This window comes from Berghia stephanieae, chromosome 9 (assembly GCF_034508935.2).
Source record: "Berghia stephanieae isolate SIO BIC M18660-M18661 chromosome 9, UCSD_Bste_1.3, whole genome shotgun sequence".
NCBI lineage: Eukaryota > Metazoa > Mollusca > Gastropoda > Nudibranchia > Aeolidiidae > Berghia > Berghia stephanieae.
In genome coordinates, this window is record NC_088368.1 from 15,761,231 (window position 1) to 15,787,358 (window position 26,128).

Consider the following 26,128-nt stretch of genomic DNA (forward strand, 5'->3'; position numbering starts at 1 on the left):
AAAAAAAAAAAAAAAAAGCAAGCAATACAAAGCAAAACAAAACACGCAGGTATTTAAAATTTTGGCCAGGAAACTCTTCCTTCAAATATCCATGATTCACAAGACCCCCATCTTGGTAAAAACCCTTAAACATAGGACCTGGCCAGGTCCCGGGTTTGGTCATTTTTTGCCAAAATTAGGGTCATGTTAATCGATCGATATTTGGAGCACAATTTTACTGGCCAAAAATGTTTAAATATGTTGAGGTTTCTTTTTTTCAAGAACGGCACAATAATACCTTGGTGTGGACCCGAAGCGTGAAATGTTCATTCATGAGTACACATATCGTCACAGGTGTGTCATGGAGAGTGCATTCATTCAGGATGGCTCGAAAGCAAAATGTTATGAATTGATGGAATGCGCTAAAGTAAAATACTCACCAGCCCTTCGTGGCAGATGAATCGTACCAACACACAAACTGATGTGCCAGCTTTCACGTTTATAGCTTGATTGAGATTGAGAGAGTGAGAATAGTGAGAAGTAATAACTCAACTGGCAGTCTAAAAACAGTAACAAAATGCTGGTGGCGTCAGCTTAATTCATTTTAAACAAACGTATCTAGAATCTAGATAGTTGTATATGTAGATAAATTATGATTTCAAATGAATACCGGTATTCCCACTGCTAGCCCATTGTTAGATCTAAGTTGAATGGTTTCTGTAGAGTCATGCGGGGTATGGCAATTGCTTGCTGCCTGTTGGATAGGACGATCGTCTATCGCAAAGAATATTTTCCTCATCTATTATGCCCAGCAACCCAGGATATGACGGATGAGTCAGAGATAAATGACCCTCCTCCGAATTGAAACCGAATTGAGAGCCGAGTGTTCGAATATGTTTTTCTTTTTTCTTGTGTGTGTTTTTTTTTATTTCATTTATTTTTTTGTTTGTTTGTTTGTTTTTTTTTTTTTTTGTTGGGTTTTTTTTTTTTTGGGGGGGGGGGGGGGGGTGGGGGTGGGTTAGTGCTATTTGTTTTGTTTTGCTTTGTTTTTTTTTTTTTTTTTTGGTTCCTTTTTTTTGCTCTTTCTAGTATTCTTTTAAACTGCAAACTATCAGTAATCTAAAGGGTGGTAATCAGTAACCTATCAGACCCTAGGATAACATTCTCCATAAGTCCATTGGCTCTGGATGATTGCTTATGACATTTCTTTTTTAGGATTGTGAGAAGATTGATTTCGAGAACAACTATATGAGTTAATGGCAAAATACTCATTTTACACATGAGTACGGTGAGACAATGTGAGTAAAGAGCCTTTTCCAAGGACTCCGATCCGATAGTGTCACAAGACCACATAGTCGCACAAAAAAAAAAAACTGGGTATAAACTGGGTTTAAACTGGGTTTAACTAATAAAGGACCTTTTCATTTAACGATAAGGCTTTGTTGTTGTTGTTGTTATTATTGTTATTTTAAAAATGTTTTTGTGTTTGTTTGTCTCTTTATTGTTCATCTTTTGAAAGAAATAGCTATGCAAATACAAAAGAAAAACATTATAAAGGAAAAAAGGTAGGACAACTCTATTTTATGCTGTGCAGGATAATACACGTTATATATAATCTTGTTTTTATTTATTTTTAAATTTATTTGTTTATTTATTTATTCATTTTATTATTATATTCATTAATTAATTATTCATAATTTATACATGAATATATATTTACCTTTTTATTTATTCATTCATTTACTCATCATTTATGCTTGTTTGTTCATTTGTCTATTTTTTAAAATCATACACGAATATTACATTTATCTTTGGTATATTTATATAATTCAATCATTTCTTTTTGTTTATTTGTTTATTTATCTATCAAGTTAAAGGTATATACATTATTATTCATTTATCACGTAATTCATTGTAGATAAGGCATTGCACTGTAGTCTCGAGATTCCAGGTTCAAACCCAATCTTGTCGCACTTTTGATTCTTACCTCAAATTTACTCTTTCGAGCAAGGTGAATGATAGCTGTTGATACAACAGTTTGTGGTTGATGGATTACCTTTATTTATTATGCACTATTGGAGTGCTTAAACAATATTTTATTATAATACTTACTTGAAAAAAGTATTTATTGATTTATGATCATCGTCTTCGTCGTCGTCATCATCATCATCATTATTATTATTATTATTATTTATTATATTATTTATTATTATTATATTATTATTATTATTATTATTATTATTATTATTATTATTATTATCATCTTCATCATCATTATTATTATTATCATCATCATCATCATTAATATCATCAGTGTTGTTATTATTACCCTTTGCGCGTGATTCATATTTTTATCCCCATATCCTGTCCTTTTTGGATAAACTAAAATATAACCCAAGTAGAGAATATCAATAATCAGGTTCCATAACACACGACAACTCCCTCCCCACCCTTCTCTGGAGCCCCTCTCACCTTCGTGAATGCGGAGGAGTGCGAGAGGCCAAGGTCGATTAAGGGCGAAAATAAAAAATCTCGAAAAACAAATCATCACTCAAACGAAAATGTAAATAATACTTTGCTCTTGCATCGACCATTCACCGTTGAAAACCAAGCAGTTCCGTGATTATTGCACTTTTAATCGATTAAAAAGAAGCACAGTTTTATAAAGGGGTTGCGTCGGGAAAATGTAAGGTAGATAAAGATATAAAAATGAAAAAGTGAAATGGAATGCTGGGCCGATAATTTATCATGGTTGGAGGTTGGAACGGAGAAAATAATCCCTATTGAGGTCACTCGGTTATCGATGATTTGAAAGAATCTTCCTGTTGATGTTTGCCTCAGTTTATCTTTAGAAAATCTTTATTTTTAATTTTGTTCTAAATACCATATTGCGTATCCTTTTATGCTGTTTTTGTTAAGAAAAACATTTAAAATGCAACAAAACGCACCGCCCCTTCCCCTTGTTTACATTTTCAAGGCCACTTCTTCGTTACCTCCTCCGTAAAAAGTGAAGGCAAGCGAGGCTTCATCCAGTGGAAAAATATAAGATTGACCCAGTTATTTCTACACCAGGTGGCACTTTACGCAGGATTTGTGACGTCAGTTGCCCTTATAAGGATAAGGGTTAATTGACCTCAGTTCGGGCAGGAACGAGGTGTGTGATTAGCAGATGTTTTGTATTGTTTGCATCAGTTCCAACAACAAACAGTTACCGCATATTTTGACATGTTTTTCTCTCCAATAATTATACGATTAAAGTGGATTTAGTCTGAAATTCTTTCAACTGGATTATTCTCAGGGCATGGTGAATTTTATTTATTGTTTACGCTCTCTAGATCCGGATAGATTATAAGCTCAAGATAGTCGTCCTGATGGAGAATCCCTGTGAACCTGGTGAATGTCGATCTTGCCATTTTTTATGTTTTGCTGGTGGTGTGAGCCGATTAGAGAATGCACAAAAACACCGATTTCCGTTACGCTTTATCATAATAACACGGATCATCGGAATGTTATGTTCGTACGGAAACTCATGATTCCATATGTATACTGCAATGTTGAAAGCTTGTGTACTTCTTATGTATTTCTTAGCTTGTTTTTGTAGAGCAATGTTTTTATTCGTTCGTTGCTGGTCAAGTTAACTGCGCCATTTTTATGTGACCTCGCGATGTTGCTACTCGTGAAACCCTACTTCGTTCGTGCTCTGCTTTGACCGAACAATATTATATTTTGTCGATGGGTTTCAATGGAATAAAAATCAATTCATTTCTCGTTCAACCTAAGGTCCTGCTACAATCGACAAGAATAGATTGAAACCTGTTAATATTATTATTTATTAGATACCTCAGGTGTCCTCGTATTCATATTCATATATAGCTATCTAATGGTTACACAGTACTACAGTACTTAGATTTGTGGTGTGAACATAGAAAAATAATAAAATTATGGAACATTGTTTTCGTTTTTCTACCCTAAACTAAACTGTATCATTTTCTACCCTGAACTTAACTGTTAATCTGTTATCATTTATATCCGTGTTGTCGTTTCATTAGTTATGTCACGTTAATTCCAAATTCGTAGGTTATATCTCTTCTTAGTAAGAGAAATTAGATTAAGTCTTCTAATTACTATTAATTTTGTTTGGGTTTGTTAGAAGCCTTTATCTGTGATGTATTCAATTCATATGAACTTTCTACTTTCTAGTCTTGGAAACATTCTCTCTGATTTGCAATCGTGTTTCGTTCCCCATAATTCATTAAGTTGTTTTCCATTTCATGGTGCTTCTCTCTAGTCACCTAGTTTTCAGTTCATTAGATTATTTACACTTTAGCGTCAATGACAACGCCACTCTTTGAAGAGATTTCTTGCGTTTATTCAATGCTTTCTTAAATATTTATTTTTATAATAGAGTGCTGAACACTACATTCAAGTTGGATAATTTTAGAAACTGTTATTTTTACTAATAATATTTAAATGTGTCTGCACCATTGATCCTGGAGATTTCATTATTGTGTGTGGAAGTATTTTCAGGGTTCTTATTCTTTTATCATTATTATTATTATTATTACTGTGATATTTATCATTTCCAGTAATAGTAATTACAGTAATTTACACAGAATGTTGGATGGCACAATTTATCTTTAACACCTTTGAACACTTACCAGAATTAACTGGATTCATGAGTCAGTTAATTTTTCATTGCTAAACTTAACTATTAACACGCCTTCTTTAAAAAAAAAAAGTCATCATACATTAGTCGTTTTGATTCTTTTTTGAATGAATCGAAAGAAGACTAAAAAAGCTTTAATCATTGGACCACAGATTTATACCAAACTTCTGTTTGAAATAGATATCTGTATCTGGACCATAACAATTACTTCTGTAACTCTATATGGCCAATGACATAGTCTTTCATTTCCTTCTCTCTCTTTTTTTTTCTTCCTCTTTTAATCACTTTCTTCTTACCAAACCTGTGACTTCGCTAACTTTAGAATAACTTGATGCACTTAATATTTCTAAAGAAAATCGTTTGGAACCATATTTGTGATTTATTCCAAGGTTTATTATTACAAAAATGTTTTTGCAGAAATCTTAAAAGGATCACTTAAAGTTCAGTGAATAGAAATTGTTTGCTTAATCATCCTGTTATTATTTATCCTAAAACAGACTCTTCTCTAACTGCGGCGGATCATTGGTTAAACTTGATATCATCATTATGCGATACCATATGGAGTATTCCACCATTTTCATCAACAGACTAGCCCCGACATAGGGAACAATGCTTTGTTGCTATTTTCGTTTGGATTATAACTTAAGCACTATACTGGTTGGCCTGGCGGGCCTCCTCCTATCATGCATCATCACCTTTGGAAATACAGGTAGGTGACTTATTAAAGATGATAACAGATAGTTCGGCTCATTTATTTGAGTCCAGATAGTTGAATCTGGTAGAGCACTCGCTTCATTACACATAGGAACTGGGATCAATCTTCGGCGATGTCAGAGATTTTTTTCTGACTCCCACCCTCCCGGTAGTTATTGGGTATCCTGAGTTAGATCTGAAGTAAAGTACTTTGCTATAGTCTAGCATCCCATCCAAAGGGTGGCAAGTAATTGCTATACTTTGTTTTAAAGTAAAAGAAACGGAGATAAACTCTGGCTCCATGTTAAGTCTCTCTACTTTTGTTCATTTCTTCCCATCCGAGCCACTTGGAATGGAATCCATCTCATAAAATACAAGTTGCATTTTAAGTTTTTGTTTTGGCTTAGACTAATTTACGTCCGAATCCAATTGGATATTGTGTTTGCCATTTTTCATGGATAGGGGTTTTACTGGATTTTTCTGGTTTTGCAGATTGAATTATAATAATCATTTTTTAAAAATTGTTCTCTGGAGAGCATTGGGGTGGGAGAGGGAAAGGAGCAGTTTAACTTTGCATCGTGATCAGTCTGCCTTTAGGAATAAACACACTGTTGCATTACTCTGATATAATCAAGACATGGCAATTGGAAATAATGTACAGGCATTGTACAACTGGCTGATTTTAAAAATAAAGTTAGCCCTTTTTCTCTGAATTTTAATATTGTGTAGTTTAACCTATCCCTTCTCAGACCACACAAGGCATTAGATTTTGAACCAAGATGTGGCCATTACATGAAGCTTTCAAAGTTATCATCTCTGTTTAAGCATTGAAGAGATTGGAATTGTGACGATTGAATTACATTGGCCATAATTTTTATTAATACATACACTCAAAAACCATCTTGTCTTTCACTCCATCTGAAGTCCAATGTAATATGTGTGCAGCTAACAGTAGAAATGAACCCTTTTTCACAAATGCTCTGTGGTTGGGCTTTCCACACAGAGGGCCCGATATATATGTCAAAGGGATCCTCATTTCAGGGGGCAGCGTGGCTCAGTCTTGTGGTCTTTGCTTCGTACCTGAAAGGTACCGGGTTCGATCACCCGCCGCTGCGCTGTGTGTCCTTGAGCAAGCCACCTTGTCCTAACTCAATTTGCGGCGCTGTGCTGCAGCTAATGCCTGGGTTATTCCAGTCTTCCCTTGGAATAGACCCGAGAGACAAATTTCCCCTATGGGATGAATAAAGGGAATTTTATTTTTTTTAAATTTATTTTTTGCATCTGTGAGGGACAACTGTTTAACTACAGAGCTAACCGTTTTCTTCTCTCGCCTTGATAGCAATGACATAGCTGATGCATCTCTCTGAGGTTCAGGTTGCATCCTTTGAATTGTTCCATTGGTGAAAATTATAGTCAGATTGAACCTTACCTGTTGAGGATGTTTGGAAATATAACTAGAGCTTTTTTTTACACTGCAATTTCCACTGTGTGCTCAAAATGTTTTACAAGGGTCCAAAGCCAACAGTATCATTATTTCAATTAGGATGAGATGTACGCCTCACCATTATGCACTTTTATTACAATTTTTTTATACAGAGTTAACACTTTTACCTGTTACTGGCATGTTACTCATTTTGCACCTAAGTTTAGTGAGAGAATGTGAGTAAAGAACTTCAAGAAAGATTCAAATTTGTGCTGTCACATTGGACTCGAACCAACATTTTTAAATTCGAGAGTCATACCCATAGCCCTACTATAATACTCTTTTAGTACGCCATGGTCATACCACAAGACCTTAGAGCCGATTAATGGTCCAGATTGTCAAGCACCTTTTTGCTTTGCAATGAATGTTGACATTTGGTGCATTTTTGTGTTTAATTTGAAACAATATTACCTGGAGATGAGAGTATAATTGAGAGCATGGGTGATAACAGCATGGGAAAGGGGAGATTGATGCTAATAGGGGAAGTGGTAGGCATGAAGTGAAGTTGAAATATAATATTAGAGAGAGAGAGAGAGAGAGAGAGAGAGAGAGAGAGAGAGAGAGAGAGAGAGAGAGAGAGAGAGAGAGAGAGAGAGAGATCAGTGTTACATATTACAGTATTTACAGTCATTTATAAGTATAACTGCTTACAAGTTTTTATGATAAGATATTGATATGGAAGGCCGGTGTGTGTGTGTGTGGGGGGGGAGGGGGGGGGGGGGGGGGGGGGGGGGTTATAAAGTAGAGACTGTAAGGATGAGAAAACGGGGAGTCGGGGGTAGACAAAAGACAAACAGGTTGAGGAACAACATTGATTTTGTGATATCTATACAGATAAGTAGGAAAATCGGATTGCTAATAAAAGGAGATGCAGAGGACGGGGAGAGAGGAGGGAAAAATAAGTAGTTAGTGGGGGGGGGGGGGGGGGGGGGGGTAGTATCTATGAGTGAAAGTAAGGTAGGGAAGGATGGTGTTGAGATTTGGGAAGGGTTTTATGAAAAAAAAAAATAGAAGGAAAGGTTCAAGAGGATGAAGGGGGGGGGGGGGGGGGGTGCATACTGGATGAAACCTACTCTTGTCATATTTTGTTATCAATCCCACTCCAGCTGAGTTGCGGATAGGGAAAGGGGGGGGGGGGGGGCATGAAGAATATGATGGGTGGCAAGATAAATGGAGGAAGGAAATGGCGATTGGGGGGGGGGGGGGTTAAAATAATGTGTTTGAAAGGGGAGGGTGGTTAATACAATATTAACATTATATATGATGTAATATAACAAACGAATATATTGATCTTGGTCATTTTTTTAATGCCTCAATCCAATAGCATTTGGTTTTTTTTTACTAATTTCATGGTAAAGTCGCAAAAGATTAGCTTCTATTGTGACTGGATAGTGTGGGTGGAATTCAGGCTGCACCAAACAATGGAAACGTTGTGTTTTGTTTTCGTCTTCTTATTTTTGTGCTGCCAGGATGAGACGCATCACTGTGATTATAATATTGTTAAACAACATGATTTCTTTGGGTTGACAGAACACATTGCACTCGTTGTATTGAATTCTATCTAGTTTATGTGGTCATTTGGACACTCGATTTTGGATCGGAAGGTCCTGGGTTCGGTGCATAGTTGATTCCTTGGAAAATACTCTTTACTCACATTCTTTCACCGTACTTTGGTGGAACAGGCGGCGTGTTTCGTTAACACGTTAAGTGTTGCTGTTGGCCAGGGAACCTTTGTAAAGCGCTGTAGGCACGTTTAGGGGATATTGCGCTGTTTAAAAGCTCACATTTAGTTCGAATTGAGAAAAGAAATATTGAAAATAAGAAGCATTGTAATTTATAACAGTGGTCAGTACTATAGAAATACGAGAGTACACACTTACTCTTATCCAAGCCTATTATTAAATAGGATCACACTCGCTCTTTTTTTTTCCGGTCATCTTTTTTCTCCTCCTTTTCACCTTTTCATCTTTCTTACTCTCTTTCTATTTTATTTAAAATTAATTCTTATTCTTCTACTTCTTCTTCTTTTTAAAACACATACATACACACACACACACACACACACACACCAATCCTTGAGAATCTCTAGAGCACAATATCAACTAATCATATACTCGAAGCTCATTATAAGGGGTTCCTAATCAACAGCAACACTTAACACGAAGGACGAAACATAAAACCTGTTGAGTGAAATTACAATTTTTTTTTTTCAGACAGAGACAACGCTGTTGACTCCCAGGTACTCATTTTACTCCTGAGTATGATGAGAAAATGTGAGTAAAGAGCCTTTTCCAAGGACTCGACTATGCGCTGCTGAAAACGAGACTCGAACCCTGGATCTTCCGATCCAAAGACGAATGTCCAATCACAAGAACACATGAATGTCCAATCACTAGAACACATAGCAGTATTTCTCATTTCTCGTTGCTGTTCTTGTTAGGAAGTGGTTATTCAGTATCAGATACTGAATAGTGCTTTGCCACTATTCAGTATCCATAAGGAACTCTTTTTTATAGAGAGAGTGAAAAGTGCGACAATCTCGGTTGAACTGCTGACCTACTTCCAGATTGAACACGTGCAGTAACTGACAGCCCGATTCAAAGTTGTAAAAATATTTTGATCGAAATTTTTAAATTTCTGCTATCGTGCAATTAACATAGTTCAAAATATCAAAATAAGAGAGGCAGTCAAATACATTTTTTAATGTCTGAATAGACATGATTAAATGTCTCTAGAAGTTCAGTGACACCATGGCATGGTGCATATAAGCTGTTTGACCCTGAGCTTAAGGTTCGAGAGTTCAAATCCCGGTAAGGGTAACTTTTATTTTTTTTTTTCCCAATATTTTTTAAAAATTCCTTCTGTCTTTTTATATTTTTTAAACTTTTGTTTTAATAATTTTATTTGCTTGAAATATACTTTAATGTTGATATTATACTATTGTTTTTATTATTATTATTATTATTATTATTATTATTATTATTATTATTATTATTATTATTATTATTATTATTATTATTATAAAAGTAATTGCTTTTTATTAGGAAACCCGCCGAAACCCAGTCCCAGGTTCACTCCCCACTGGTGTACACTTCTCTGAGTCCCATATTCACTCCCACAGCTGCACTCTTCCCATAACTTTGTCAGGTTTCGGAAAAAAAAACACCGTATTATAGTGCAAAACCACTATTCAGTGTCAGATACTGAATAGTGCAAAACCGCTATTCAGTATCTGATACTGAATAGTGCAAAACCACTATTCAGTATCAGATACTGAATAGTGCAAAACCACTATTCAGTATCAGATACTGAATAGTGCTAGCCTTCTTGTTATTATTATTATTATTATTATTATTATTATTATTATTATTATTATTATTGTTATTTTTATTATTATTATTATTATTGTTGTTGTTTTTCTATGTCAGGATTTCCAATTCGTAATTATTCTTGTTTTTTTTGTTTTTTGTTTGTTTTTTTTTTTTTAATAATTAGTCGACGTGATTGAGAGTAGTAATAGTAAATGTATTTCATACTGTTATCTTCATTTAGCCTATCCCCCTAATGTACCATCCATTCATATTTTTCTACACATATTTCTATCTCGGCCGTGCTTTCTTGTTTTAAACTTTCAAGTCAGGAAAATAAAAAGGTCGTGCACTCCTTGACACTTTGGATGTGCAACGTGTTGTAAACCACAAACACTTCCGTGGATACGTTGTTACCTTCCCCTAATTTGTTAACCTACGTCTTCTCGTGTAATATTGTATTGTATTGTGTGTGTGTGTGTGTGTGTGTGTGTGTGTGTTACGAGAGGGTGGAGCTAAGATATCTTGGTTGGTAGGGTTTTTTTTTCTTCATTTGTGTATGTGTAAGGGGGGGGGGGGGGGGGGGGGGGGGGGGGTTGTATGTGTAATGTTACGGCTTCCTTGTTCAAATTGAGTTTCAGACGTAACAATGGTAGTGGTAGGTAGGCTAAATGATTATGAGAAAAATAGATGGTAGGGGTGAACTTAAGTTGGTCGTCAATTTCTTTTTGAAAAGAAAGAGAAAATTATACCTTATATAAATAGAATGAAGTTGACGTCACTCATGTCTTTGTTATTGGTTTTTGCCATCCGCGTTTATGAGTAATTCTCACGAAACTGTATTCACCAGACTATAAACGTTCAAGGTTACACATATTTTTGTGTGTTGGTCCGTTATACTTCCGGATGGCAATGTTGTGAACTTCTTAGCCAAGCGCATACTATCTATATCATATTTAACTATCTAGCATAAAGGAAAATAAAGACGACAACAAAGAAAAAACTTGAGTGGGGAGGAGTAGGATCTCGTTTTTATAAATGGCAATTGGGGTAGTAGTAATAATAATAATAATAATGCGTAATTTCTATCGTGCCCCTCTCCACCAAAAGTGCTAGGAAACGCTTACACACACACACACACACACACACACACACACACACACACATTATATATATATATATATATTATATATATATATATATATATATATATATATATATATATATATATTCACTGCGTTCTTATATATATCATTCAATAAAATCACTCACAGAAAACTGAAAGGAAATACTTTGTCTTCGATGAGGCTAGGAAAGAGAATTACGGTGTCTGGTGTCCGCCGAAAGGGCATTCCACACTTTAGGAGCAGAATATGCGAAAGCACGTCGTGGAAAATTCGACTTAGGAATCAAACGGTTCAAGTACAGGGAAGTAGATGAACGGAGAGAGGGTAAAAGGAGATTGTTGGTTAGTAGTGATTTGTTCATTAGAAATGCCGGGTTTATTAATTTTTTTAAAATATTGACTATCGACTGACCATATTATAACCATTGAGCGAAATTATATATATATCTTTATTTTCACAGAGTATTCAAAGGTCTACTACTATTGCTACTACTTCTACTACTACTACTACTACTACTACTACTACTACTACTACTACTACTACTACTACTACTACTACTACTACTACTACTACTACTACTACTACTACTACTACTACTACTACTACTACTAGAGTAAAAATAATTATGGTGATGATGACGGTAATATAAATATTTAAAATAATAATGATGATGATGATAAAAATAATAATTAAAATAATGATGATGAAGATATTAATAACTATAATGATGATGGTGATTATGATAATAATAATAATAATAATATTAACAATAATACCATTCAGGATTATATTGACATTTATAGTTGTAGGAGTGCATGGCCTTCAGGGAATAGCATATTTCTGTCGCCTCGTGGTAGAAGACATACTGGTTTAATGTCAAAACAAATTTACCACCGCCAGCTTCTTTTTGTTTGAGTTCTTTATCGCCAAGAAATCAGATCTCCACTTACGTACTGTTGATTTTTACTGTCAGCGTCTCATGTGTCGCACTCGCCTTCTCCTGTTATTGCCATTGTTATCAGTCGTTCGTCGTTGTCAGTCAATTTTTGTCATCATATTTATTGTCGTCACTTTGAAGACCAATATTCATGGTTTTTGTAGGGATCTTCATCATTATCATTATCATCGTCATTATATTCTTCTTCTTCTTCTTCTTCTTCTTCTTCTTCTTCTTCTTCTTCTTCTTCTTCTTCTTCTTCTTCTTCTTCTTCTTCTTCTTCTTCTTCTTCTTTTTTATTATTATTATTATTATTATTATATATTATTATTATTGTTATTGATATTATTATTATTATTATTATTATTATTATTATTATTATTATTATTATTATTATTATTATTATTATTATTATTATTATTATTATTATTATTATTATTTATCATCATTTTCATCACCTGCAACACAATGTGGATCTTGTGTCTCGTAATAAAAGCAAACTGGGCATAGTCAGTGACCGAATCAGCTACAGAAATTTTGGTCACGGGCCTGTCCCATTAACATCTCTACTAGATGATAATGGCCTGTCCACTCGATTTAGATAATATGAAGGAACCCTTGTTGGAGGCAGTGGCAGGAATAATGAGAATGTGTTAGTACGAAACGACGAGACTCCATACAGTTGACTTGTACTGTATGGAATGGAAATTTTGTCCCATAGAGCCCACGGGTTGGAGTTATTGAAGCGTTGTGAACTGAAGCGCATAGGGTATATTTATCCATGGCAATGCATTATTATATGTTCATATTTTATCATCATCGTCACCATCATACGTCATCATTGTTACCGTTGTTGCGCTTTGAGCACGTTGGTGGATATTGCGCTATATATAAAAGCTCAAGTTTTTTTTTTTTTTCTTTTTGTTTTACACCACCTGCATCACCATTATCATCGTCATCATCATCATCGCGAATTATAATGTATTTCTGACATTAGTCTCGTCCCGTGTGAAAGTGAAAGACGATAGCACACACATCAGAGCGGCAACATTCTTTCGTAATCTTATGATTGCGATGGCCACAACGAAACTTTTATAGTCAATATAATTACAACTTTTGCGACAACGCCTAAACTAATATGAGAATTTCTGATTGCTTAGGAATGTAATCCCTTATAGTTATAGCACTCGACTTCTGACCTGGTTCGAGCCCCCCACCCTCCTAAAGTCGTTGGCAAAGTTGATTGAATCCGCCTCGGGGAAAAAAAAGCTCTTTTACTCACATATACTCACCGTGCTAATGTGTAAAATGAATGAGTGCCTGGCGGGTTATAACTGATGTGTGGACAAATACATTATTATAGCCTCTTTCGGGTGTTCTAGTCCTGTAAAGTTTTAGTTTTACACCACCTGCACCACCATTATCATCATCATCGCAAATATTGCCTTTGAGATGTGACAATTCAGACGCAGATATTAGTCAGTCCCGTGTGAAAGTGAAAGACGATAGCACACGCACCAGAGCGGCAACGTCCATTCGTAATCTTATGATTGCGATGATGACTTACCACGAAACTTTTATAGTCAATATTATACTTACAGCTTTGGCGGGTTTTAAGCAATGTGTCTGTTGGAGAAATACATTATAATGGCCTTTTTCGGATGTTCTAGTCCTGTAAAGTTTTGCCGTAGGTTTGGTTACAGAATATGTAAACTTGAAGCTTAACACCGCCCGAAAATATTAAGTATAAGTTCACGGCGACGATCACCAAAAGGAAGTGATCTGTGTGCTAGCTGTATTCAATACAGGGAATGAAATTGACGTCACTCAGCTCTTTGTTATTGTTTATAAACAGCCATTTTAATGTTCTCACTAATTATATAAATCAGGCGATAAACGTTCAAGGTTACACACGGTTTTGTGTATTGGTACGTTATATTCGGCTGGCGGATGTTGTGAATGTTTTGCATCAACACATTTCACCAATAGTGCAACCAATGTGTTAAGGACATCTCATAGATGCCGCTGCAATGAGGCCATTTGCTTCCTTGAACATTAGTGAATACATTTTATTTTAAACTTTCTTTAGGATATTCATCGTTTGTCATGAAGTAATTTCAGAGAACTGTACTGTCAGTCTATGTGAAATACTGGCTTCTTTCGGTCTGTTTTCGAGTTGCCCGTGGTGTACAGCATGAGCTTTTAATGTAAGAAATCCATGACGAATGGGTTGTAATCATCGTTACCTTCTTCTTGGTCATAATTATTGTGATCAACATCGTCGTGGTCAGCCACAATCTTCATAGGGATGAAGTATATACAGTAGGAACGTGTTTGGACCTGGCAAACTGTAGTATATAAATAACAACAAGAACAACAATACTGCTGCTACTACTACTACTACTACTACTACTACTACTACTACTACTACTACTACTACTACTACTACTACTACTACTACTACTACTACTACTACTATTACTACTACTACTACTACTACTACTACTACTACTACTACTACTACTACTACTACTACAACTACTACCTCTACTTGAGCTTGAGCTTGCTCAAAGCGCTTTACAAGGGGTCCCTGACCAACAGCAACACTAAACATGTAGGACGTGACATGACTCCTGTTAGGCGATATTGCATTTTTTTTTTCGGACATAGACAACGCTGTTAACGGCCAGGTACTTATTTTATACCTGAGTACGGTGTAAGTTAAAAGCCTTTTCCAAGGACTCAACTATGCCCGAGCAAGACTCAAACCAATGACTTTCCGATCCGAAAGTGAGTGTCATTCCACTAGACCACATAGTCGCACTAGCTTATAAAAAATACGATTGGTGTCGAACGTTTTCAAAATTGCGCCTTGTTATTAGCAGTGTGGTGTGACTAGTTACTGACGTTGATACCTACAAAGCAGAATAACATTAGATTTGATTTATTTAATGTATAAAGATATATGACCTACAATGAGTCCTGACTTGGATCCAGTGGTCTACAGCATTTGGTCAATGGTGTTCAACATGGTCTATAAAGAGTCGTACAACGTTTTACACAGAGATAAAAAGTTTTGTGTGTTGGAACGTTATTTCCGGTTGGCAAAATGTTGTGAGTTTTTGGGTAAACGCTCAGCATCAATACTTATTTGTTTTGTAAGTGCGATTGAATGCAGTCACGGGTCCAGTGATGCAGATAATCATGTGACGATAAATAACACAACATTTCCAACTGGCATATAATATAGGCACATTGGTAAACAGAGCTCATGTGCCATTTGGCAACACGTCCAAGGTGAATCATTTGCACTTGTGAATGGGGGTGAGAAGGCCTATTTGTTGAAGCGTCTCACTCGCACCGGAGGGTTTGGGCAGGTTTGAGCCCCAGTGTCGCATCTCGTCTTTTCCCCCCGTTCAGAAGGTCCCTTTTGCTCAAATTGTGGCGCTGCTCTACGGCTGACGCTCGGTTATTTCGGTCTTTGCTGGGGAAAGACCCTAGTAAATAACCTATTGACTATGAATAAAGGGATTTGATTTTGTTCTTATCCTTGTATTCGTTTGTCAAGAGTGATTTTGGATTTATTAAATGATGGTAGTGATGATGACGGTGATGATTTTGGCTTTAAAAAAAAAAAATTGATACGCCAATGGATTAAGATTACCCAAGTTCTTGTTATGTTAAACCCTAGGCTTGTCGTCGGAATAATGAGTTTTATAGATAGAACGAAATTGACACCAAGCAAGCAGCTTCTTGTTGTTCTATTAAAACGGTTACACAGTTTAATGTGTTTGCACGAAATTTCCGACTGCCATCGTTATATGTTTTTAAAAGTAAAAGCATAGCATCAATCGATAAGTTGAGTGTTACCTTGTAAAGCGCCATGAGATCGCTTAGTGTATATAATGCAATATTAATAAAATCTCTTTGCTGTTCCTGAAATATATGAGCTTTTAATGTAGCGCAATATCCACCAAATATACCCAAATCGCTTTACAAGGGGTCCCAAGCCAACTGCTACAGTTAACGAAGTTGGACGAGACTTTAGGCGTGAAAGTGGAAGGCGCAAGTGCAATTTATTTTTCTCCGACAACATGAGTATACTGCTGTACTCTATTTAAAAACAACACATTTTTAAGATTTTGACCAGAAAATTCATCATTCAAATGTCGATCGATAAGAATTAGTGACCTCATCTTGTCAAAAACTCTCACGCCCGGGATATCCTTGCCAAAATGTCTCAAACATGGGAATAAGAGTTTTTGACAAGACGGTGATAGAAAATTTAAAAAAAAAAAAACTTTCGCGGCGATGAGGGCTCGAACCCACGACCTTACTGGTACGACAACTCCGCCTGGCCGGGTTTTTTTTTTCAGGTGCATTTGTATAATGAGAGAATTGTGAGTAGGATATGATTCAACCCTATACTTGGTTCACACACTGCTTTTATTACGTTGTACTTGTACACAGTAACAGTAACGTAGTTCAATATCGGTAATTGTGAATGAGTTATGTTTTTTTTTTATGTTATAGATACACGTGTCTGTGTGGGTGTCCATGCATTTGTGCGTGCGTGAGTGTTTTTTTCCACTATGTTTTAGATGTGACTCACGGTGACGTCACGACAATCCGCATCATGCCAAAACTGTCCGATGTCGTTTAGCATGATGACCCATTATGACGTCCGATCCGTTTCTTCTTTGCCTCGCACAACGTAAAGCGCCGTACTCCGACAATAGCACAACACCACCATAACAACAGCAATATAAATAATAACGATGATGATGATGATAGTAATAATGGTGATTGGTCAGAAAACTTTTAATAGTCCGAAACAATATAGAAATGAAGACATCTATATATAGCTCACTGACAAAACAAGCTATTATTATGGTCAGGGATTTTTTTTACTGCTGTTATCCATTGATTAAGATGGTCCCCAGTTTGTCAACAACAATCAAACCTAAGACTTCTTGGAGACTCGGGTTTAATGCTTTTTTGACCGGTATGGAGTATTTTTGATAAATATGTTTTTGAGAAAAAGTTAAGTGTTTTGTCATTTTAGATAGACCTGGAAAGATTTTGATCCATCTCAACATGATAGACTAAAAGAAACAAGACAAAGGCAGTAGTTTGTCGGGATGAACCAAATGCCATTACTGTTTTTTCAAATGACAAAAATTAGAATGTCTCTTTTCTGGTCAATTTAACTTTTAACGTTTCATTTTGGCATCTGCTTCATCCCGACATAATAATAGCTACCCGTTTTGAGGCCATGGGTCACAGATGCGACTCGTACCTCATTTTTCATTGAGAACATTGATTGAATTTGTGATTCTTGTATGATTTGTCAACAAAATCTGTATCTCCTGTCTCAATACTCACTTACTTACTGAGGCCCTTGGCTCTTTGGTAGAGTAAATGCCATCAATGACTCCTCTTCAGCACACTCTGTTCTGGGCTTCTTTTGTTGCTCCCTGTCAGCTTATCCACACCTCTTCTATCTCTGCTCTGCCTCTGAGTTTCGCCTCCAGCTTTGGGCGCTAGCCAAGCGCTCCCGAGAACGTCCGCCCTGGCACTATGCTATTCCACCGCGGAGTATTGCGCTCCAGTGTGGGGTAGAAGCAGAAACGTTGAGAAGGTGGATGTAAAACTTCGCAAGTCGATGCACGTAGTGTCGGGAACGCTAGCAACAACCCCTAGAGAATGGGGCCCGATAATGGCAGCGATCCAGCCCCCCGATGTCCGGAGGGAAACGATTACGGGAAACTGGCTGAGTAAGATCAAAGAGAGAGGGAATGGGGATACCCCTCTCATGCGCATAATGGACGGTGCCCCCGTTTCGAGCCGAAATAAGTCCCGGCAACCCTTGTACGCAGAATCCCTGACTACGGACAGAGCTGCACATACGAGATGGAAGTCGGTTTGGACGAATTCAATCCCTCGTGGGGGCGGGGACCTACACTCCTCTAAGCTTGGTGAGAAGTTGCCAGGCTTTGATACCAGTAAGAGGAGACACTGGGTAGCTGCGAATCGGCTTCGGTCGAGAAGCTGCCTAACGGCAAGTGCGTTACATCGGTGGGGTCTAACTTCCTGTCCAATATGTCCACGCTGTGGGCAAGAACCCGAGACGGCAGAGCATCTAGTCGAAAGGTGTGTTGTGACGATGCTACCAGGCGGGTTTGCGACGGTGCACGAATGCGGACCGGACTTTGCTGATTGGGTCGATCGTCATAACATAATAGTGTGAACCATAAGAGGCTGCTGCCTCCAGCTACTGCGTGGCCCACGGGTTCCAGGTCAAGGATTGGAGTGTGGTACTAGCTTCTGGCTTTCTCAGTGTGTCCAACCCCACTTCCCCGCAGGATTTGCTCTGTCACTGGTTCCTGTCCTGTCATTGCTGATCTTGTTTGGCTTTCTGATGTTGTAGATGCGTCTCAATAATGCAATTTTATTTTTGTACAGATACTCTCTATACGTGAACCCAAATTTTACTTGAATTTTTATATATGGCAATATCCATTAAACATGCTTAAAGCGCTTTACAAATGGTCCCTAGCAAACAGCATTACTTAACATGTAGGATGGACGCATATTAGGCGATATTTTTTTTTTTTTTGATATTGCATTTTTTTTCTGACAGAGGCAACGCTGTTAACGGCCAGGCTCTCGTTTTACACATGAGGAAGGTGAGAGAATGTGAGTAAAGAACCTTTTCAAGGACTCAACTATGCGCCGCTCAGAGGGGGACTCAAACCCTGGACCTCTTGTCCGAATGCCATACCACACGACCACCGCCTTGGCTCTTCAATATCAAGATAAATACCAGTAGCTAGCTAAGTCGGCAACAACTGCGCTTAATATAGCCATAAACACAGGATAGGTCATTATGATTATCACTATACCTACGTTTACATACTGACGTAACCTCACCAGTGGATAAAATGATAATAATAGTCATCATTGTGCAACCTCATAGTCATCATCTATTATTCATATCAGTCACTTTCATTATTAATCCAGAAATCCAATTCTATTACAAAATATAGATTGGTGTCGTCTTTCAAAATCGTTGTTGTTGTCGTCGTTTAATCAGCAGTTTTCTATTAAAACAGATTTATTTTTTTAATGGACAGAAAACCAAAGTATTTCAAATATCGATCGATTAAAATGACCCTCGTTTTGTCAACAACTCCTTAAACCTAGGGCTTCAACTGGGTCTTCAAGAAAGTTCCAGATTCCATATTTTTTTTTGGACAAGATGAGGGAGGATCTTTTACATCGATCAATATTTGAAGGATGAGTTTTATGGCCAAAATTTAAAAAATATGTTGTTGTTTTTTTATTCAGAACACGACAGTAATGTTATTGGTGATTTGTTTTATGTTCTTATGTTGAAATGTAGCGTTAAGACAACCGAGGGTTTATATATATATATGTGTGTGTGTGTGTGTTATGATTATAAAGAAACATACAAAGTCTACCCCCCTTTGACACCCCCCCCCCCCCAAAAAAAAAAAAAATGAAAAAAACAAAAAACAAAACTAAACAAACAAAACCCAACACTTTCCCCAATAAAGCCAATCTGGCTTACATTGTATAAGTGGGGATTATATTGGAATTTTCAGAATCAAGTGCATCAAGTGTCACCAGTGCCAGTTTCGTTATCTTGTCCTCTTTTCACCCACGCGTTAGTAGGCATGACTTTGAAGCGTCGCGAGTACCGCTTAAATCACTGAAAACAACCAAACAAATAGACAGACAAGACCGACTTTTGTTTTGTCCCCAGTAACCTATGATTTGAAATGATGCTCTAATGGAATATTATTACCAGTCCCTATTCCGCAGTGCTGGAGGGCAGGTGACTCACAATTGTCCATCACTCATCTCATTAATATTCGTATTATTATTATTACGTGTCAGAATTATGTGTACTCAATTAGGCTTTGGATAGACGAATAAAGTGGTTGTGATGATAATAATACATGATGATGGTGAAGATCGATGATGATGAAGAAGATCTGTGATGATGATGATGGTGATGGTGGTGGTGTGATGAAGAGGACGGAGATTTTGACCCATTATTCATTGGATTCGAATGCGCTTTTAACTTCAACTAGACATCGGGTTTTAGCGTTAATCTCCAAAAGAAAAACAACGGCTCTGGCTTTATCGAAGCACAGATGCAAACTATAGTGTCACCAACTGCACTCATGTTGGATACGGTTAGGACTTAAGTTACATAGTGAGATAAAAAATAATAATGGCACAAATTTTGATTTGAAACATTCAGTTTCAGTCCTGGTGTCACGGGGTAAAGTGATTTGCCATGACTAAAGGGTCAAATTAACGTTTTGTTTCCCCGCCCAGAAATGCCCATCAAAGTGTGCTGGATGTAGTTAATTTATGGGAATCCGTATTGGTGTGGTGGTGTTGTGTGTATATGTGTGTTTGTATGTATGCTAGTTTGTGTGAAGGTTGTAGGTGAGGCTCATTGTTTCATATTTCTTTTAAATTGTTGCTTTGCTCTAATGACAATGTTGAAAAGACTTTTGATCTGTCGCGAAGGTGATTATTGGTTGTTTTTTTTGTTGTTGTTTGTTTTATTTTATTGTTATTTTTAAAAATGTTGTCACCGTTGTGTTATTAACAACTTCAGATGGATTAGTGAAAATGTACGCTTTGGTCCTGTTAATGGTGTTTGATTATTGCTGTCAATGTAGAGTAGTAGTAGTAGTAGTAGTAGTAGTAGTAGTAGTAGTAGTAGTAGTAGTAGTAGTAGTAGTTGTAGTTGTAGTAGTAGTAGCAGTAGCAGCAGCAGCAGCGGCATTGATATATCAACGCATGGAGTAAAATAAACATGGCCAGTGATTTTAAAAATGTCTTGTCTGTGTATTTGGTTTAGTCGTAACTTCAATGTTTGGGATAGAATATTTATTTCCCAAACATTTCTTGCATGGAGGGCTTGGCTTGCATGCTGGTTTCCCCCCCCCCCCCCCCCCCCCCCCCCCCCTGACACTTTCAGTGAGTGAATGGCCCACCTCACTGTTTAGTATTTAACCACTGTGGGGTGTCTTTGTGAAACTTCATTGAGCCTTAGAATGTTTGTCTCGAGTGAGTTGAGATCGGAGAACCTCCTCTTCCTCCTCCTTCTCCTCCTTTTCTATGCTTACCTTTGATATAATAATATATAGATAGGTAGTATTGAATGGTGTTTCAAGGGAAGGTGGGTTGTTCGTGGCATTTCTGAGGGGACATTACTTCCAGTGAGTGATCATGGACTTTGAAATAATTGACAAGTATTGAAAGTATATATATATATATATATATATATAATAATATATATATATATATATATATATAATATATATATATATATATATAACAGAAAAAAGGAAAAGAAACCCTTATCTTAATGGTAATTTCTCTTGGCTGTCGGAGCTAGTAATATTTTCTCGATATTATTTGAGGTTTTGTCAATTTATTTCACTGCCTTTCATCGCCTTACCCCCTCCCCACTCCCCTCTCTCTCTCTCTCTCTCTCTCTCTCTCTCTCTCTCTCTCTCTCTCTCTATTCTCTCTCACTCACTCACTCTCCCACTCTCTCTTTATATATAATTATATATATATATATATATATATATATATATATATATATAAAATATATAATATATATTATATATATATATACCTTTACGTTAAAATCAACTGGAAGTAATCAATTGCTTGCCACTCTTTTGTTAGGACGTTAGTCTGTCTCAAAGTACTTTCCACCGGCTTAAGCGGATTCAGTTACCTAATCACTGCTGGCTGGACAGAGGGGAGGCCCTGTAGCATCAACCTCTGGCACAGTCGTAATCTTCAAAGAGTAGCAGTCGTCTTTGAAAAAACCCAGATGTCAGAAACTGGCATGTAATCGGAATTTTATTTCATTTTTAATATAAAGAAAGAAGAATAGAATTGACATGTTTAACTAACCCACTTAGATGTATTTGTTTTTGTAAACAAATACATTCTCCATTCTATCTCTACCACCTCCACCCCTCTACCCTATCTTTCCCATACAGATCCTTAATTCCAAGGCATAGATCGTTGATCCGGCGGTAGATATTGTGCGCCCATACCTCACTGAAAGAACATGTACACACTTCGGTTTTAAACGTACAGTCACACTAGTAGTAAAAAGTAGTAAAAGCACACAACAAACTTCACACAAACATGTATATCAGACCTGCCTACTGATACGAGAAATTCGTAGGAATACGAAATTTTGGCTCAAATTTCAGAATACAAAATGATATCATTGAATGGTATAAAATACAATGAATTATTTGTTTGCGTACTACGTCTTCAATCACATGCAATACAAATCTGCTCGCATAGTTACAAGGTCAAAGCCCTGGGACCATACAACGCCAGTCCTTCAGCCACTACACTGGCTTCCAATAGAGAAAAGAATAATAGACAAAATCGCATTTATTGCTTACGATTGCCTTCACCGTACCTGAAATACCTCGAGTGCTAGTTCTAAATAAAACAAAAACAAAAACAACCCAAGAACATAGTTTGCTTAGCGTGGTTTTGCATTTTCGGCTCTAATCTTATGGAATTCTTTACCACCAAAAAAAAACCGACAATGTGAAAGTCTACCAGTTTCAAACGGCATCTAAAAACCAATCTTTTAGATTCTGCTTATCGTGATTCTATGTGAAATTTGAATAAGATATGTGTGTAACTTGTGATGATTCCGTAGACGAATGAATGCACTTGTGAGAATCAAAAACCTATTGTAAAGCGCCCCTGAGCATTATTTGTGGACACCGGCTCTATATGGAATGATAATAATAATAATAATAATAATAATAATAATAATAATAATAATAATAATGATATATATTAATAATAATATATAATAATAATAATAATAATAATAATAATAATAATAATAATAATAATAATAATAATAATAATGATAGTAATAATAATAATATATAATAATAATAATAATAATAATAATAATAATAATAATAATAATAATAATAAAAATAATGATAGTAATAATAATAATAATAATAATAATAATAATAATAATAATAATAATAATAATAATAATAATAATAATAATAATAATAATAATAATAATAATAATAATCACTCAGACATCGCTATCATCTGACCCGTATTTTAAAGGAACTTATAGAAGACAGGGCGTGTTATTACGTGGGTTATCAGACCTGTGTGCAAACTTTAGTAAAACCTTCGTCTAACTCTTGTCCTATATCAATATAGAACTACCGCCCCATCATAACAAATTCAAGCTGTTTTGAATTTGACGTTTTGCTAAAAGAGGAAACGTTTTATTTGAATCCAATAAAATTCAACGCGTTCCAAGTCAACCACTTAGGTGAGATGCTGACTGACTTCAGGTGATAGTGAAAGGATCTGACACCCCAGATCGCAAACACTTCAAATCTATGAGAATTTTATGCTGTTTTAAACGATTTGCTCACGACGGTCGGGCCGATCTATCCTTTCCTTCTTGCTCTATCTCTGTTAATCTCTCAGTCTCTTCCCCCCCCCCCCCCCCCCCTCTCTCTCTCTCTCTCTCTCTCTCTCTCTCTCTCTCTCTCTCTCTCTCTCCCTCTCCCATTTCCTCCCACCCCCCCCCCCCCCCCCCCCCCCCCCCACCTACTCTCTAATGTGATGTGCTTTCAAAACTTGCTCACTTTATCTGCCTCTTCCATTCTTACTTTTTATCTTGGGGGGTGGAGGCGTCTGTTGCTCACTGTCATAATACCACCTCCTCCGCTCTCTCTCTCTCTCTCTCTCTCTCTCTCTCTCTCTCTCTCTCTCTCTCTCTCTATATATATATATATATATATATATATATATATATATATATATATATATATATATATATATTAATTTAAACAATTCAATTTCTTTCCCACTTCCCCGCTTAACAAAAAAAAAAAAACAAAAAAAAAAAAAAACAACACACGACTTGCAGGGTTCATTCACCCCTACAGTACAATAGGTTGGTATTATATTATTATATCGTTAGGCTTGCCACCGTACAGTATTATACGCGTACGTGTATTATTATGTTTTTGCCTGCTGCTTTTATTGCACTTAAATATTATTATCATCGCGGAGGGATTGAGTCGTGAGAGGTCAAGGATTTTGACTCGTGGCCAAATTACCCATTTTATTTATTTTTTGCATGTTACAGAGCGAGTAGGGGTGGGTATGTGTCAGTGGTTGGTTGATATGCGTGTAGTGTGTAGTTAGTTCTGTTTTTAAAAAACTGGTCTTTCCACCTCTGTGTTTAGGTACAATACCCACAACATCCGCCAGCCACATAAAGCGTACCAACACACACAATGATGTGTAACATTTAACGTTTATAGTCTGCAGAATTTAGTGAGAACTAACAGCCAACAGGCTGTATAAAAACCATAACAAAGAGCTGAGTGATGTCAATTTCGTTCCATCTATAGATGCTGTGCGCTTGGCTAAGAATCTCACAACATTGCCATCCTGAAAAATAACGGACCAATTCACAAAACTATGTGTAACCTTTGAACGTTTATAGTCTGATTGATTTTGATAGTGTGCGCTTGGCTAAGAACCTCACAACATTGCCATCCTGAGGTATAACGGACCAACACACAAAACGATGTGTAACCTTGAACGATTTTAGTCTGGTTAATACAGTTTAGTGAGAATTAGTTGTAAACGCGGATGGCAAAAAACAATAACAAAGACACGAGTGACGTCAACATCGTTTTATCTATTGGTGTATTTACAACTTTTTGAAAAGCATCGCGTTAACATTATTAATAATTATCAGATCGTCGGAGAGCAACGGATAATGTGAAAATCATGTGATCGAAGACACGGATGGACGAAAATCTTAATATAGATCGCTCCCATTGAGTCTCGAGAAGTGTGCCGACGTTTGGAATACAATAGAAAGAAAGAAAAAAAAGTCCTTCATTGCTACGAAGCATATCCCGGTTTCTGTAGCGTTAAAAGATACTGACAATGGAAAGCAGTAGTCGTGGAGTTACACCTTCCTCTTTTCAAGTTTAAAGCTGGCAACAATAATAACAGATTAACAAAGTTGGCATTGTTTTTTTTTAGTAGCAGAATGTATAGTCAGATTCTTATGTTTACGGGACATAAAGGAGCGAGAATAGATGTTCTTTATTGACGACCAGTATTTATTACTTGGGCTTATAAAAATAAGAAACCAGAAGATCAGGACTGGTTGACACTTCCGAGGAGACTGGAACCACTATTTTGACATCACACTATTGTTCCCTATTCGCCTGCTTCCTTTTGGATAGGCTGCCAATGCTAGTCTGTAGATAGAACGACATTGACGTCACTCGGGTCTTTGTTATTGTTTTTTTGCCATCCGTTCTGAAAAGTGATTCTCACTAAACTGTAGAATATAAACGTTCAAGGTTACACATAGTTTTGTGTGTTGGTCCGTTATATTTCCGGATGGCAATGTTGTGAGTTTCTTAGTCAAGCGCACAGTATCTATATGACAATCCAGGAGACTCAGATACTGCTGGGTGAACAGAACAGAAGGGTCAAGGAAAGCCACCGCACTTGAGACTGATAGTATCAGTGATACCCGCCCCTTTGTTCAACCTTCTACTTCTCTTCCTTCCCATCCACTATCATCATCGTCGTCGTCTTTGTCATCATCATCATCATCATCATCATCATCATCATCATCATTGTCGTCAACTGTTCTTTCTTAAATGTGTCACCGGTCACACACTTATTTCCTTTAATGCTGAATAACAGGACGCCTCTTAAGCAGTGAGCGGTATTCATTAAAAACACCAATTGATTCACGATAATACGAGTCTAACTCCTCTAGCGATGTAACAGTCCGTTCATAGTTCATACTTCATT

At 36.7% G+C, this 26,128-nt stretch overlaps 1 protein-coding gene across 30 annotated transcripts in view; it reads left to right on the plus strand.

The window, feature by feature from the left end:
- Nucleotides 1–3,084: 3,084 nt before the first annotated feature.
- Nucleotides 3,085–26,128, plus strand: part of LOC144979764 (transforming growth factor beta receptor type 3-like) — a 93,576-nt gene continuing 70,532 nt past the window's right edge. For 2 of the 30 annotated variants that reach the window (XM_078926806.1, XM_078926825.1), the window contains exons 1-2: nucleotides 3,116–3,278; nucleotides 4,968–5,354. In XM_078926806.1, coding sequence (XP_078782932.1) covers nucleotides 5,255–5,354 — 100 coding nt within the window. In that variant the 5' untranslated portion in view covers nucleotides 3,116–3,278; nucleotides 4,968–5,254. Of the gene's footprint in view, nucleotides 3,760–4,967; nucleotides 5,355–26,128 lie in introns of all 30 variants that reach the window. The other 28 variants (XM_078926810.1, XM_078926831.1, XM_078926812.1 and 25 more) reach the window with 25 other exon arrangements.